Source organism: Schistocerca nitens, chromosome 7 (genome assembly GCF_023898315.1).
Source record: "Schistocerca nitens isolate TAMUIC-IGC-003100 chromosome 7, iqSchNite1.1, whole genome shotgun sequence".
Lineage (NCBI taxonomy): Eukaryota > Metazoa > Arthropoda > Insecta > Orthoptera > Acrididae > Schistocerca > Schistocerca nitens.
In genome coordinates this window covers 401882693-401899705 of record NC_064620.1, presented here as the reverse complement: position 1 = coordinate 401899705, position 17013 = coordinate 401882693, and the positions used below count along the sequence as shown (strand labels likewise).

The window sequence follows — 17013 nt, the reverse complement described above, 5'->3', positions numbered from 1 at the left end:
TTGTTTGAAATTGTTGTCTTGTCTTTCATTCTGCTGTTTGGAATTTTCATTCTGTTGTAGCAATATTGCCATAATTTGATCCAAGCCAATATTACCTACTCTATTCTCTGTGCTGTTTGATGGCGTACCTGCAATTGTCACGTTTTGTGTAGCTATTTGGTCATTCTGTGATTCTCGAAAAGGTTTCCCAATCGGATGTGCACTGTTAGTCACTACCTCGGAATCAAATAAATCTGTCGTACTTTGAGTACACTGTTCATTTTCGTTAGAGAAATTTATCTGTTCACAATTCAAATGTTGCGATTCGGGTGTGTTAAACTGGGCTGCGTTCATTGTAACAGAACGTCCCGCTTCATCAATTGTCGTTAAATTAACAGAGGACACAATTGAACTTGTTTGCTCATCATTAGCATTAAAATCATTACTAGTGGTCGGTACGCACTGATTGGCTGTAAATGAAGGATTGTCATCATTACACTGAGTGTCGCAAATATTATCGGTCAAATTATTAGAGTCGGCTATTTCACTTATTGTACATCGCGATGTACTGTTAACAGTTTTTCGCGGCATTTTTCACAAATCAGAATTAAGCACAAATGAAACAAAGACAATGCAAAATGCAACAAACACAATTACAACAAAGAGCAACAAATTGCCGATGATCTGTGAAAGAAAGAGTGACAAATTAGTAAATGCGTTGCGCCAGATGCAAACTACATTTAAGTAAATAAGAGCAGATATATGACTACTTATCAGAAGATTCACAAAGAAATACGATCCTGGCCGGATGTCGCCAAGTGTAACCTCCCCACAGAAAAATTAATAATGAAAATGGACCATGAACCAAGCGTAAACTCCCCACAAAAATTATAACTAAATGAATTTGTTAATATTGTAACCTCAGAACAAAATTGCTTTTAATGTAACCACTGAACAAAACTGGCTCCCATTTATAATCTGTGTGCAAAAATACATTCACATTTAATGTAACCTCAAAATTCAATTCGTAAATCCGGAAATAATAATAAAAAAATTAGTAACCTGGTAAATTTTATGAGGCAAAAATTCTTACCTAAAAAAAAAAAACTGCAAATATATCTGCTCTTATGTAGAAATTTTTTGACACAGCTTCGTGCAATGCTGGCGTATATTTTTTTTGATTCTTGGAAGGAATGATCATGCATTGGAAATATTCTTTAAATTGAAATGAATGCATTTCTTTAAAAAAGTTACTTTCTATTGTAAAAATTATTATTGGGGCATTTTTTGGAACAAATTAATTGACAATTAACATACATTATTAGATATGCGCAAGGCTGCTTCTTTACCTTCTACAACAATACCCATCCTGCAGAGTCCTGACCAGAGTCCCGAGCAGAGCAGACAACCGACACGCGCCGACTCACGCAGACAACTCAAGACTACTGTCGACTCGCGCGGACAAGCGCAGACTAGCGACAAGCAACAACTAACTACCTACTACTCTCTGGTCAGAGACTCTGCCATGCCTCGCCCATCGCCGGCAAAGCATACGTCTTATATCATCTAAAAATGTGGAGTAATTTTTCTTAAAGAGCCTGTATAAAATCAATTTACAATACTCAAAGAGGTCCTGTATTGGGTTCTGTACCACAGACTCCTCCTTCTACACGCTATGAAATACTATAAATACCTTGGGCGGTGTGTATGTTAGTCCATAAGTGGTCGCCCACAAGCAGAAAAGCATCTACTCTGCCAGAGTGGATGTGTTCCCTTGTATTGTACACGTTGCATACATTGCAGCATGTGAATATAATTTGTCGATGTAACAGAAAATAAGGAAATGTTACACTCCTGACAAAAAAAAAAATTGAAAATAAATGCAACGCCGACAAGGACTGAGTTCGGTGGCAACAAGCTATAATATGTGCACACTACAGCCACACTGACGGGTTGTAGTATTAGTGGTGGTGGTGGTTAATGTTTAACGTCCCGCCGACAACGAGGTCATTAGAGACGGAGCGCAAGCTCGGTTAGGGAAGGATTGGGAAGGAAATCGGCCGTGCCCTTTCAAAGGAACCATCCCGGCATTTGCCTGAAACGATTTAGGGAAATCACGGAAAACCTAAATCAAGATGGCTGGAGACGGGATTGAACCCTCGTCCTCCAGAATGCGAGTCCAGTGTGCTAACCACTGCGCCACATCGCTCGGTGTAGTATTAGTGATCGCACCCCTGCGGAATGCAACACGACCACAATTTTTGCTATCGTGTACGATTTGGACAACTAGGGACCGTGTAAAACCATTCGACGAAATCTGAACGTGATACGAACCAGCTAAGGGTGCTTACGCTTTTTCAACCCTCCTGTCTTCGGCCCTCCCGAAGCGTGATCACACGGTAGTGCAACATCAGCATGTGCCTGAATAAAACAGATCGGCAACATCCTCGGCACCACTCACATACCTTTGATGAGCACGTTAGAAATGTAACTTCGGAAATTTCGGCACACAATCAAATTGGTGGCTTCTCTAGCATCTGAGGGCTAGGCAACATTTTCGACACCAGTTTGGAGGGTTTGCCTGCCGTCAGGTGCTAGAGCATCTGCCAGGCTGATAGAAGTGTCTTACAGGTACATTTTTAACGTGGTATCGAGATAGCCGCCGGACTGGGGTCTTAGAGGGACCCTTTGCTGTTTTATTCACGCACATGTTAGTACCGCACTCCTGGGTGATCACGCTACTGGAGGACGGAAAACTGGAGGCTTGAAAAGGCATAAGTACAGTTCGCTGATTCGGTTCACGTTCAAATTTTGTCGAATGATTTAGAACGGTCGCTAGTTCTTCCAAACTGTATACAGGGGCTAAAATTGTGGTTGTGGTGGACTCCAAAGTGTTGTGATCACGTTCAATGTTGATGAATCCCCATAGTGTGTTTAGAGAGCCTTAAGTTTATCAAAAACCATAAAGTGAAGTAAAGAACAAGGGATATATTTCCTACAGCGAAATTTGCGATCACGCTATGAATAGCGCTGTTGCACTATGCTTTCCGTGTGTATATACAACTTGTCAGGCAGAAATTATTAACAACAGGAAAACTACTCTTATTTCTCACAAATGTATTAGGTTGTGTCACGGTTAGAGTGGAATGCTACCCACATTACTGCGTAACACGGCTTTGAAACACTTTTCCTATAGTAGATCGGTATTCAGTAAAACTGGAACGGAACATTTTACTGCACACAGTAAATAGCGATATTACGCCATTTCTACCGCAAAGTACAAAGAGAAGCAAAATTTGTAGAAATTGCTGAGTTATTCAAATGAATGCGTACTTTAACAAAAGAATCAGAATATAGATAAGTACTAATGAAAATAATAATATTTAGGACGTAATCACAGTTGAATTATTAATTGAAGCTAGAAGAAAAGAAACGGAAAATTATAACAAAATATCTGTTAATCGAAACAACTCCGCGAAAATCGCAATAATAATAATAATACTGTAACTGATGTACCTTACATCACAGGACACACTTAATAAAAAGCAATAGGTATATGATCCACCTCCCTGTAGTGTACAAGATACTCACAAAATGTCTTATCAGGTTACAAAAAAAAGTAATACAGGCTTTATACAGATTATATACAATTGCCGCGTCCGCCGCCACAGGATCAGCGTAGATGGTGCATGGGGGCTTAATTAAATGGAATGCAAATAATTTTAATTTTTTGCTTTAGTAGCTGTCTGTCCGATTACGAAGTCTCGTAAACGGTTGGCCCTGACAAGTATTATTACGCAATCTGACTGCATAGAATAACAACAAAGAATGAAATAAAAATTTTCGTTAACACAATTAATTAATTAAGTCCCCAGCAACTATAAAACCTACGAAACCAAAACACAAGTGTCACTGTTCTGTGTGTGGAAGTATGACTCAACGTATACATCTGGCACGGTTCTTCTTCAATAAGACAAAAAATTTCAAATACCATTTACACTGAAGTAATTAAAGGAAATAGAAATACCATAATTACTCAAGAAAACCAGAATTATACTCTAATCCAAGAACACAAGCCAGATGCTTTGTTGACTGAACCTGTAATGACGCATTATTTAAGACACTGAAATAATGAAAGAAAAACACAGAATATTTTACCTTCATATATATTGACGCAAAGCACTCTGATCATTACAATTTTCCATTCCAACAATATCTGCTGTCTAGCCCATCAAACAACTGCATAAAACATGGAACAAGCACTCCTTACTACAACATCTCGACAAGCACACTCCACCACGACCTCTCGACAAGAACTGACTACTACGAGTCCTCGACAAGCACTGCCCACTACGACATCTCAATAATCACTGCCAGTGGAGGCGGCGGAACAATACTCTCTAGCGCGATCTCTGGCGCTGTGGCTCAGTGTAGCCACCTTTCATATGCCCTTCCTCCACGGCTAGAATTTGATGGTATTTTTGCCACCATTGATGGTGAAAATACCACCAAATTCGTCAAAAAAATACAGACAAAAATAAAAGATATTATTAATGCGTAAATATCATATAACTAGATAAAATTTTGACTTTGCACTGACCTTTCAATAACCTAATATATAAAATACAGTAAGCAATACAAATTCTTTCATACATGTGACTTTACATAATAGTTTACACAAGTATTATGTGGTTAAACAGTTCAATCAATAACGTCAGCAATGACGAATATGTGCAGGTACGAGTCTCATAACTTTTCACAAACAGTAATACACAAAAAATCAGTTTATACAAATATTCCCATAAACGCTTTCCATAGCTCAAGAATAAGCAGTTGACAGTTCCAGCAGTAGCTCCCAGCAATGGTCAACAGGTGCAAATACCAACAAGTAACATTATTTCAATAGAAGCAGTCCATCAGTGGCACCCAGCTATGTTGAACAGGTGCAGATACCAACAAGTAACATCTTTTCAGTAGAAACAGTCCATCAGTGGCACCCAGCAATGTTGAGCAGGTGCAGACATCAACAGGTGACATCTTTTCAGTAGAAGCAGTCCATCAGTGGCACCCAGTAATGTTGAGCAGGTGCCGACACCAACAAGTGACATCATTTCAGTAGAAGCAGTCCTTCAGTGGCACCCAGTAATGTTGAATAGGTGCAGACACCAACAAGTAACACCATTTCAGTATAAGCAGTTCCATTAGTGGCACCAGCAATGTTGAACAGGTGTAGACACCCACAAGTAACATCTTTTCAGTGGAAGCAGTCCATCAGTGGCACCCAGCAATGTTGAGTAGGTGCAGACAGCAACAAGTGACATCATTTCAGTAGAAGCAGTCCATCAGTGGCACCCAGTAATGTTGAATAGGTGCAGACACCAACAAGTAACACCATTTCAGTATAAGCAGTTCCATTAGTGGCACCAGCAATGTTGAACAGGTGCAGACACCCACAAGTAACATCTTTTCAGTAGAAGCTGTCCATCAGTGGCACCCAGCAATGTTGAGCAGGTGCTGACCGCAGTCCATAATATTCACTTTCACTAATCACACTGTTCATCAGCAGAAATTAAACATGTCCTAGTGGCACGAATCATGTAGACAAAGTGCAAATCACAGTCCATAATATTCCCTATCACTAATCAGTCAGTTACTCAAAGTTCATTAGCACAAATTAAACATTTCCAAGTGGCACCCATTATGTTGAACAAGTGCAGGTAACAGTCCATAACTATCATTAATGAGACAGTTCAGTCATGAACAATAGTTTGAGTGCACACACAATTAACAAAATTATTATCAATGCTCTTACACTAAACATACAAATCATAATAAACGCACAAATGATATCAGGTAGTTGTCATATTAACTATTACAATACACAAATAGCAGTAAACCTATAATATTTATGGGTGTCAGTGCAAGCCACAACAACAAAAAAAAAATATTTAGGAGATAGGTTGGGATCACTTCTCTGGGATTATAAAAGGAAAACACACAAAACACACTCACTCATCTTTCATCCACATTAAGTACTACTGTGTAATTGAATAGTGTTAACTGTGTAAATGCAATTCTGTCAAAATTTTATGTTCATCATGTGTATCAAGTAGTAGTGGCAGCAATGTATAACAGTCAATAATAGTTAGTCAACGTCATAGTCATCATGTCAAGACCAATGTTTGCCAAGCCAGATCAAAATGTACGGTTGCTGAACAACTGTCAGTGTGCCAAGATATGCAAATGCTTCCTCTCTCCAAAAAAAAAAATATATATACTGCTTAGTGATTTAACAAAGTGTATGTGTAGACAATCTTCCTTCTACTTAAGTGTTCTAGTCTGCCATCTTCATCCTCCTCGTTCCATATAGACCAAAAAAAAAAAAAATATGCTCCTCACTTACTTTACCTCTTATCCACCAAAACTCCAATAATCATCAACATCACATAATCTCAATACTTCAGTAAACCTTATCATCAATAATACCTCTTCAATACGTCGATACATATAAACCTTATCATCAATATCATTTACCTTACCTCTTGTCCACGAAAACTCCAATAATCATCAACTTCTCACTTACTTTACCTCTTATCCACCAAAACTCCAATAATCATCAACTTCACATAATCTCAATACCTCAATAATACCTCTTCAATACGTCGATACATATAAACCTCAGCACCAATATCATTTCACTTCCATAACAACTCTTTCCTCTAGTCAGTCTCCACGAACAAGTACAGACAAAATCCTAGTGCAACTTCAATTCATCATCCCATACAATCCGAAGACACAGTGTCCACACACAACCTCTGTGTAATCCATCTGATCCAAATCTTCTACTCATTATGAATCATAAAATATATTTTGGTTACTTTTTCCATCATTAAATAAAAGAAATGCATACATGACCTCTAACAGACTTTAGTTCGAACAACTCTCAGTAATTAAGTACGATTACGAAGTGTGAATAATCGTGATATTTCAGTGTGTACACCACTTCAAGAATTATGGCAAACAGAAGCAAACATGTGGAGTATTTCTTGTGTCAAGTGTCACTTGCTATTTCAGATGCTCACGAAGTATGCAGTGTAATAACTGTCAATGGTCTAAACCTAGTGTTGGTATGTCATGTCGTTATCTTCCTTCCTATTAGCATAAATTTATACAGCTTCCATAAAACCTCCAGCTCATGTGACTTCTATGAAGTTTCTTGTACTAATGTCATTCATCGAATTATAGCAGTTCATTTTCTTATCTTAAAAATATAAGGCACTGAGCGTAAGCAAAACATGCAATAGCGCGACAATATACCAGTAGAGAACAGAATGTCAACAAGTGGATGCAGCACAATTCCTACAACAAGGCTCTGCCAAGCAAACAATCTATAATTAACACCATAGTGTGGCCTAAACTCCATGTACGTACACCTCATATCAGCATTTCTATATATAGCAAATTAAAGAATAGTTATGACAACAAACAGAAATGTGTAAATATGCAATCCATACGCAAAGCAGCAAATACATATCTTACATAATAAACAGGCCATTATCATCATATCAGCATAAGCAAATAAATGTTCATACGTAATCTTAATAAGTAAACATGAAGGTGCAAGCAGATAAATCACAAAGTGTAACCTACATACATAACCACAGTCAGCACAATTAATCAGTTGACAATTACAATTTAAATAAATAAGCACAGCAGGCACATAATAAAAAAATATGACATCAGTAAAAAGGCATAGCAGTCAAGCGATGCATAATATACATAAGTAACAACACTGTTCATTAATCAATAATTGTCAAAATCAGCAAATGTACACAAGCACGTCGCTTCACAAGTAAATTCATAGAACATGAAATTAGCACAAAGTATGAATCACGTAATCGCGAGCAGCAAATTACATCTAAAATACGTACCTAAGTGGAATTATGTTACCTGAAAAATAAACTCAATTAACAGTTACCTTTTTTTAGTTTATTACTTTTTTCTTCGAAATTACATTCTTCCTGAAATTTTCTCGATAGCAAGTCGTCTTAAAGTCGGACACGCACAGAATTTACCTGAAGGTCTTAAATATTTTACACAACCGTATCCTGAAAAATACTGAACGTTAATAACATAATTTATAAAGTCACCATAGCTTTATACAGAATTTAGTCGGAGAAATTAGACTGTGTATTTGTTTACGTCTGTCAGTGCATTCACACTGAGCGCTCGATCAGCTGTAGACGCGTGACGTAGAAAGTGATTGTTTGCGGTCAACGACAGCCTTGTGCGGCGCGCAGACTTCACTGTTGCTTTGAGTATCTGCCGCCGCCGGAACACGGCGCGGTATCCTTGCATTCTCCGCATGTTTACGTATAACTGTTGGTTTCTCATAAGTATGTCATTCCACAAAAATTTTAACGTTAGATATGTGATGTATTCCCTTAGAGCGTCGAGATTTAAGAGTTTCTACTTCAACAGTGTTATCATGGATAATTTTGCGAATTCTGTATGGACCGTTATAAAGCAGAAAAAATTTGCGACATAAGCCTTTTCCTTTATGAGACAAACGATGAGACTTAATTAAGACCTTTTGACCAACTGACAAGATTTTTAAACGACAAGGACGTTTAGCTGATTTCTCTGTTCTTGCAGCCGCAGACGCAATATTTCGTAGAGCCAGGATGACAACTTCAGAATGCCGCAGTTTCCGTGAAGGCGGAAAAGGAACGATTTCAGAAATGCGATTTGTTGGTACTTTATTTTTTAATATCAATAGAGGCGGTAAAGAAGTTGAGTCATTTGGAAGTTCATTCAGAATGTTTTGAAAAATATGAAGATACTGATCCCAAGTTCTGTGATTCTGATGACAATAAAGACGGCACAATTTATTGATTTCCTTCATCCATCTCTCTGAAGCGTTAGATTGAGGGTGAAAAAGTGAAATGAAAATTGGTTTAATCTTACGACGCCGTAGAGTACGAAGCCAAATTTTAGAGTGAAACTGTGATCCATTATCTGATATAACCTTATCAACATGACCGACTTCTTTAAGAAAATGTTTGATGAAAGCGTTAGATACAGAAAGAGCTGTTGCTTTGCGTAACGGTGTAAAACACACATATTTTGATGTCAGTTCCACTGCTACCAAAATGTACGCAAAACCATTAGTAGAACGAACCACTGGACCGAACAAATCGACTGCAGCCATGTCCTTTAATTTCGCTGGAATGATAGGAAACAACGGTGCTCTGTGAGAAATCGTTGGAGGCTTAGCCTTTTGACATAATTTGCATTTGGCAAAAACAGATCGAATACGTTTTTCCATATTACTGAAGTAGCAATTTTCTCGTAATTTATGAAAGCATTTTCTGGGACCAAAGTGCGCATAACTGAAATGTGTAAACGAGGTGTGGCCAAATCATCCAATCTAACAAAGCGTCTAAGAAAATTACAGACACCAAGGAAACTACGAACATCACGTTTTGTGGTAGGAACAGCATAATTACGAATTGCGTCTAGCTTCTCTGGATCAGGAAGAATACCGTCTGTATAAATAATATGACCGAGAAATTTCACCTGAGAACGACCAAATTCAGATTTTTCTAAGTTCACTGTAATGTCAACTCTTGCTAAGATACGTAATAATGAATCCAAAATTTTTTTGTGCTCACTCCAAGAACGTTTAGCAATAAGAATGTCGTCAACATATGAAGTAATATTGTCACGAAGATAAACAGGTAAGATTTCGTTTTAACTACGAATGAATGCTGCAGAAAATAAGTCCAAACGGTAAGTTCCAAAGTCACTTTTGGGTAAAATAGTCAAATCCGGTTATTCTTTACCTACAGTCTAGATAGATTGATAGTAGAAGAGTTGTTTTTATAGATACAAAGAATAGTGAAAGAGTAGGCAGCGGTGCAGAAAACTAAAAGGGAAATAGCACCACTACAGCTCGGGGCCCTATGAACGCTACGGCACATATTCACTTAGTGTAGTGAATCCCCTGAGGACTTTAATAGCCGCACATAATTTCCAGTTTGTGACACTGTGGCACATCTGGCGGAAGTGCGTACATAAATTGATCTAACCATGAACATGGATGTATGTCATTCTTAGAATTGCGGAAGATCTTAAATTTTCGAACAGTCAAAAAGTGTTTATAGTCAAAGTTTTCGCCTCGTGGCGACAAAGACCTACCGCGTCTGTTCCAGTCCCAATGTCGATTATTGTCAAGTTCGCGCGCCTGGCGCTCTCTTGTTGCATCCCGTAAATGAAATAAATTACTTTCTTCAAACCCCCTTGGTATCTGTGATTCTAAATTTCTTTTTTTGCTGTCTTTTCCTACGATTTCGCCTTCAATTGGTTTGACTTGCTTCCGTAATGCCTAAACTTCCCTTTTAAAGCGATCATTAAATTTTCCCTGATTTTCAACATGTTTATTTATGTTCTGGTACTCTTCAGTTTCCGCAAATGGCAATGGAGCTGTATCATCCGAATCTCTGTCCCAATGTAAACTAAGATTTGTCAATTTATCGGAAATCTCCTCAACTCTTTCCGATAAGTCACCTATTTTTTCTTTCTGTTTATTTACGTCTTCCGTAAGTGTCGCGACTCGGGTTTCAGTATTAACACCTTTAGTAGTTAACTGTTCATACTGTTGTGTTAGGTTATTTAATCTGTCATTTGGTATGGATTCCTCGATTCTCTCAAATACTTCTTCCTTATCGTGTGCACGTTGTAAATTTAACTCTGAAAATTTTTGTACTATCCCGCGATCTCTTTCTTCCTGTTCTCTATCTTGTTCCCTTTGTCTAATCTCTACTGCAATTAATCTATTATTGTGAGAATTCAAAATCGGTTGTACTTCTTCTCTAATTTCTTTCTTTAATTCATCCTTCATGTTTTTGAAACATGTCCCTATTCGTGAATCTAACCGTGTTTCCATTGTTTCCATCTCTGTTTTAATTGTTCCTATTTGTGATCCCAACTGTGATCCCAGTGAGTCTAACCGTGTTTCCATTGTTCCCCTATCTGTTTTTAATTCAGATCGTAACTCTGATCCCAGTGTGCCCATCTGTGTTTCCATTGTTCCCATCTGTGTTTTTAATTCAGATCCAAACCGTGTTTCCATTTTTAATATAGCACTCATCAACTGCTCCATAGTAACTGATTCGAAACTCCTTTCGCCCCTAACATTTCCCGCAAAACCAGTTTCCTTCGTCATAGCTGTAAAGCTATCTGTGTTCGATACTATTTCAGAATCCTCTATCGTTAATCTCGTATTCTGTGAATTTCCTGATTGAGAAAAATTTTGAAATGGTTCCGGACTATTTTCCCGACTTATTAAATTGTTTTCCACTTCATTATTCACCATACTGTTGTCCTGTGTTGGCGAGTTCGCCATGTCAACAATTTCGTCATTCTCACTATCCATCATTTTTGCCTTTTTCATTGATCGCGTAATCATTTACAAAACATACAAAACTCGTCACTATATGAAAATTACACACAATGACTCTTTATCTCCAACAATACCATTCACACGAAATGTTTCCCTCAAACACGATTAATCGAACAATTGAAATAATTGCACTAAATTGTCACACCCATAGACAAGACAACAAAAAATAAAATTTTGCAAAAAAAATACCATTAGAAGAATGACAATTACCAAATCTACACATGCAATATAGACTACAATTACTAACTACAAATTACTACAACAATCCTACTGTCTACTATTTCTACAATCAGAAGAATTCCAAGGGACGATCCGAAGCAGCGGTCGCCACGTGCATGGGGGCTTAATTAAATGAAAATGAAAATAATTTTAATTTTTTGCTTTAGTAGCTGTCTGTCCGATTACGAAGTCTCGTAAACGGTTGGCCCTGACTAGTATTATTACGCAATCTGACTGCATAGAATAACAACAAAGAATGAAATGAAAATTTTCGTTAACACAATTAATTAATTAAGTCCCCAGCAACTATAAAACCTACGAAACCAAAACACAAGTGTCACTGTTCTGTGTATGGAAGTATGACTCAACGTATACATCTGGCACGGTTCTTCTTCAGTAAGACAAAAAATTTCAAATACCATTTATACTGAAGTAATTAAAGGAAATAGAAATACCATAATTACTCAAGAAAACCAGAATTATACTCTAATCCAAGAACACAAGCCAGATGCTTTGTTGACTGAACCTGTAATGACGCATTATTTAAGACACTGAAATAATGAAAGAAAAACACAGAATATTTTACCTTCATATATATTGACGCAAAGCACTCTGATCATTACAATTTTCCATTCCAACAATATCTGCTGTCTAGCCCATCAAACAACTGCATAAAACATGGAACAAGCACTCCTTACTACAACATCTCGACAAGCACACTCCACCACGACCTCTCGACAAGAACTGACTACTACGAGTCCTCGACAAGCACTGCCCACTACGACATCTCAATAATCACTGCCAGTGGAGGCGGCGGAACAATACTCTCTAGCGCGATCTCTGGCGCTGTGGCTCAGTGTAGCCACCTTTCAATGGCTGTCATGCAGAGGACCCGAGTTCGATTTAGGGTACTGCCAATCATTTTTTCTCGACTATTACGGGGTTCCCTCAGCTTTGTGATGTCAACTGAGAAACTAGCTGAATGACAATTAGCGGTGGTTTCACGGTCGGAAAATTGGCAAAACGGCCTGGTGATCGGCTTGCTCATCGCATGCCACTTAATACCGCATCCAATTGACACCGTAAGGTTCGGATGACACGGCAATCGGTCGACATCCCTTGGGCGTTCAAGGTATGGAAGAGGAATACGTGAAATACACACGTGTCGCACCAACGTCATAGTGCCGTTCCTGGTCATTACTTTTGTGGCGGCGTTCGTAGCGACAAACAATTCGCTGTAGAAACGGCTTACGAAGTCACCGCCACACTTTTAATAGCGGGCCGACCGGTCTGCTGGAACAGTGAACAGAAAGATGAAAACCCAAACACTCTGATTAAATAAAAGTCGGTACTTATCTTTATTAACGAAGATACAGGCTCACAGTAGTGAACTCCGTGTCTACAGAAATCTGTCTAGTTCGAGTCGGAGCGGCTAGGTCAGCGTCGGCTGACGACAAACAACTCTGCTGCGATGAACACACAACTGACTAGCAAGTACACAATTCGGTGGCGAGTATACAACTGAGCGGCGAATACAGAACTGTCCTAGCGCTCGCGACTCCAGCGCTTAAGAAGCCAGAAGCCAGCGGTGGTGCGCGCAGACTTGCGGCGATTTCCTGTCTCGCTGGCGCTGCTTATGCGGACGGCGTCCGGACTTTGATGCTGCCAACCTTCTGGCAGCGGGCTCGGGTGGCATTACTGGCTAGGATATAACACTCCTCCCCCCCCCCAAATCGCCGCACCGTCGTTGAATAATGACGTGGCGAGCGTCGACGGTGGGGGAGGGGTCTGGCCGCAGGCGTAGCAGAAGAGACCGGGGCGGAGACTGTTGTCGGTGGCAGTCCCCGGTCCGCACCCCAGCATTGGCTGCGCGGGGCCTCGGGAAACACCGACTGAAAACCGAGGTCAGGGTGCACGCCTGTGACCACGGGCGCAGCTTCTGGCACTGGACGCGACGGGGCGTCGGGACCCACGAAGAGAGGCAGCGTCTCCTGACGCTGCGTCGACGGCTGCTGAGTGGGCGCCGGACAAGGCGCTGCGGTGTCAGACTCCTTGGGGGTGCCCAAGGAAAGCGGCTGCAGGACAGGCTGCACAGCCACCGCTTGGGAAGGTGGCCCGGCTGAGGGGTCGACGTCCATCAGCTCCGAAGGTGGTGGCGACTGAAGAGGGACCGCAGGCGCCGGAGCGACCACCTGGGGCGCTCCCGTATGAAGCTGCGCGGGAGGCATCAACGGGACGGGCTGTCGGCGTGGTAGCGGCGACGGCTGCTGCTGCTGCCCTGGGGGCGGCAGCGAAGTCGGAAGGCGCGGCTGGAACCCGCCGCGGACCAAATCTGTGGACAAAGAACGAGCGGCAGAATCCGGGCGGCCAGCGCGGCGCAACTGGTTCTGATGCCTCCTGTGCACCCCAGTAGCATCTCGAACAGTATAAAAACCGCGACCCTGGACACTTATCACGGTACCACGTTCCCAACGACGGCGACCGTGATAAACTGAAAAAAAACGGCGTCGTTGCGCTGAAAACGCGTGCGATGCTCAGAAGCGGCGGGTCGATCCGGGGGGTGCAACAACCGTAGTAGGGTGCGATGACGACGGCCGTGGAGAAGCTCCGCAGGCGAAGGGCCGTCGCGTGGCGTGGTCCGGTACGACGACAGGAACGTGATGAGGGCCTGCTGACGAGAGTGCGTAGCACGAAGGCGGTCCATATGATCCTTGAATGTGCGTACAAAACGTTCCGCTGCACCATTCGATTGAGGGTGGAACGGCGGAGTAAGAACATGGCGAATGCCATTGGCAGAACAAAAACTTTCAAATTCAGCAGAGGTAAATTGTGGACCATTGTCAGACACTAAAACTTCTGGAAGACCCTCAATACAAAAAATTGAAGTCAACGCCTGTATAGTTTGTGCAGACGTTGTAGACTGCATGGGCACAACAAACGGAAAATTACTAAATGCATCTATCACGATGAGCCAACGAGAATGCCAATATGGACCAGCGAAATCAATATGTACTCGCTGCCAGGGACCGGCAGGGCGTGCCCACTCAAAATAGCGTTGAGGCGGAGCAGCTTGGTGTTCGGCACACGTCGAACAATCTGTAGACATCTGCGTAATCTGCTTATCAATGCCGATCCATGTACAATGATGGCGGGCAAGCTGCTTGGTGCGGACCACTCCCCAATGACCTTGGTGCAACAAGTCGAGGACCTTGGATTGGAGCACGTGGGGAACCACTACACGAAGCTGGTCATTCTCGGTGCGTAACAGCAAAACTCCGTGCGAAACAGACAACAGATGACGTCGCGGATAATAGCGACGAACCACAGGATCCGATATGTCCTTTGCCTTGGACGGCCAACCACGTTGAACAAAACGTAATAGTAAACTCAGATGAGGATCCGTAGCTGTCTCACTTGCCACCTGACGATAATCAATCGGAAAATCCCGGAGGGATTGATGCTCATCGGCGTCAATCTGATGGCAAGAGTCGTCAGAGGAATCGAAGACATTATCCGCAGCAATCGGCAATCTAGAAAGCGCGTCAGCGTTTGCATGCTGAGCTGTAGGGCGATACAGTATCTCATACTGGTATTGTGATAACAAAAGAGCCCAACGTTGTAGTCTCTGAGCTGTCCGCTGAGGAACTGGTTTAGACGGATGAAACAGTGACGTCAGGGGCTTGTGATCTGTTACTAAATAGAATGGTCGACCATAGAGGTAGTGATGGAATTTTGTGACACCGAACACAATAGCCAACGCTTCCTTGTCCAATTGGCTATAATTACACTGAGCTTTGTTTAGCAATTCAGATGCGAACGCAATAGGACGTTCGGTGTTACCGACTCGGTGAGACAACACAGCACCGAGGCCGAAAGAAGAGGCATCACAAGCTAACACCAGAGGCTTGTTAGGGTCGTAATGGACCAGACAACGATCATTCAATAAAGCCTCTTTGAGCTGCTGAAAGGCTGATTGGCAATCAGCTGACCACACAAACGGAACATTCTTACGGCGGAGACGATGCAACGGTGCAGCAATCTGTGATGCATTAGGTATAAACCTAATATAATATGTCAATTTGCCAAGAACTGCTTGCAATTCATGCAGATTGCGAGGGGCGGGCAAATCACGAATAGCTGCTAAATGTGACTGGGAGGGATGAATGCCTTGAGCATTAATAACATGTCCCAGATATTCCATCTCCGTAAGGAAAAATGAACATTTATCGATGTTGCAACGTAGGCCTGCCTGAGACAACACTGTAAACAAACACTCCAAATTACGGAAATGTTCAGCAGGCGTCCGACCGGACACAACAATATCGTCTAAATAGTTGCAACACGATGGCACATTAGCCAGAAGTTGTGACAAAAAACGCTGGAAAACAGCTGGAGCTGACGCACAACCAAAAGGCAAACGCAGAAAACGGAACAACCCCAACGACGTGTTTATGACAAAATACTGTTGTGATTGCTCGTCGAGGGGCAATTGCAAATATGCTTCACGGAGATCAATTTTGGAAAAGAAACGAGCTTCCCCTAACTTATCCATCAGCTCGTCCGGTCTAGGCAAAGGAAAAGAATCAATGACAGTCTGAGGATTAACTGTCGACTTAAAATCAGCACACAAACGTAACTTGCCAGACGGTTTCTTTATAATAACTAAGGGAGAAGCCCACTGGCTCGCTGAAACGGGTTGAATAACACCGTTGTTTTGCCAACGACGAAGTTCATCTGCTACAGGTGCTCGGAGGGCGTGAGGCACTGGACGAGCACGAAAAAATCGAGGCTGAGCATTATCTTTTAACGTAATATGAGCGGAAAAGTTCGCAGCACAACCTAGTTCGTCTTTAAATATGTCACTGTATTGTTTACACAAATCGGTTATGCTGTCTTGAGGAAGAACAACAGAAGTAATTTGCAACACATTGTCTTGGATAGACAGGCCAAACAAGTCAAAACAGTCTAATCCGAAAATGTTTACACTGTCTGTAGCGCGGAGCACTGTGAATGAAACTGTTTTTGTATTGCCACGGAATGTGGCTGGCACGCTACATACACCTAACACAGGAATTTGTTCTCCACTATAAGTAGCCAAAGAATGTTTTGCCGCTGAAAGTTTAGGGCGGCCGATAGCCGCATACGTAGCACTATTTATGAGAGTCACAGACGCACCAGTGTCTAATTGAAAATTGAAGGTCTTATCCTGGATGCGTAGCTTCACAAATACAAACCTGGAAATTGAAATAAGAACACCGTGAATTCATTGTCCCAGGAAGGGGAAACTTTATTGACACATTCCTGGGGTCAGATACATCACATGATCACACTGACAGAACCACAGGCACATA

At 41.4% G+C, this 17013-nt stretch overlaps 1 protein-coding gene across 1 annotated transcript in view; it reads right to left on the bottom strand.

Annotated features, from left to right (window-relative positions):
- LOC126195660 (proline-rich protein 2-like) overlaps positions 1 to 17013 on the bottom strand; it is a 122520-nt gene that overhangs the window by 91975 nt on the left and 13532 nt on the right. Inside the window, exon 2 of the mRNA XM_049934285.1 lies at positions 13518 to 13994. Coding sequence (XP_049790242.1) covers positions 13518 to 13994 — 477 coding nt within the window. The remainder of the gene's footprint in view (positions 1 to 13517; positions 13995 to 17013) is intronic.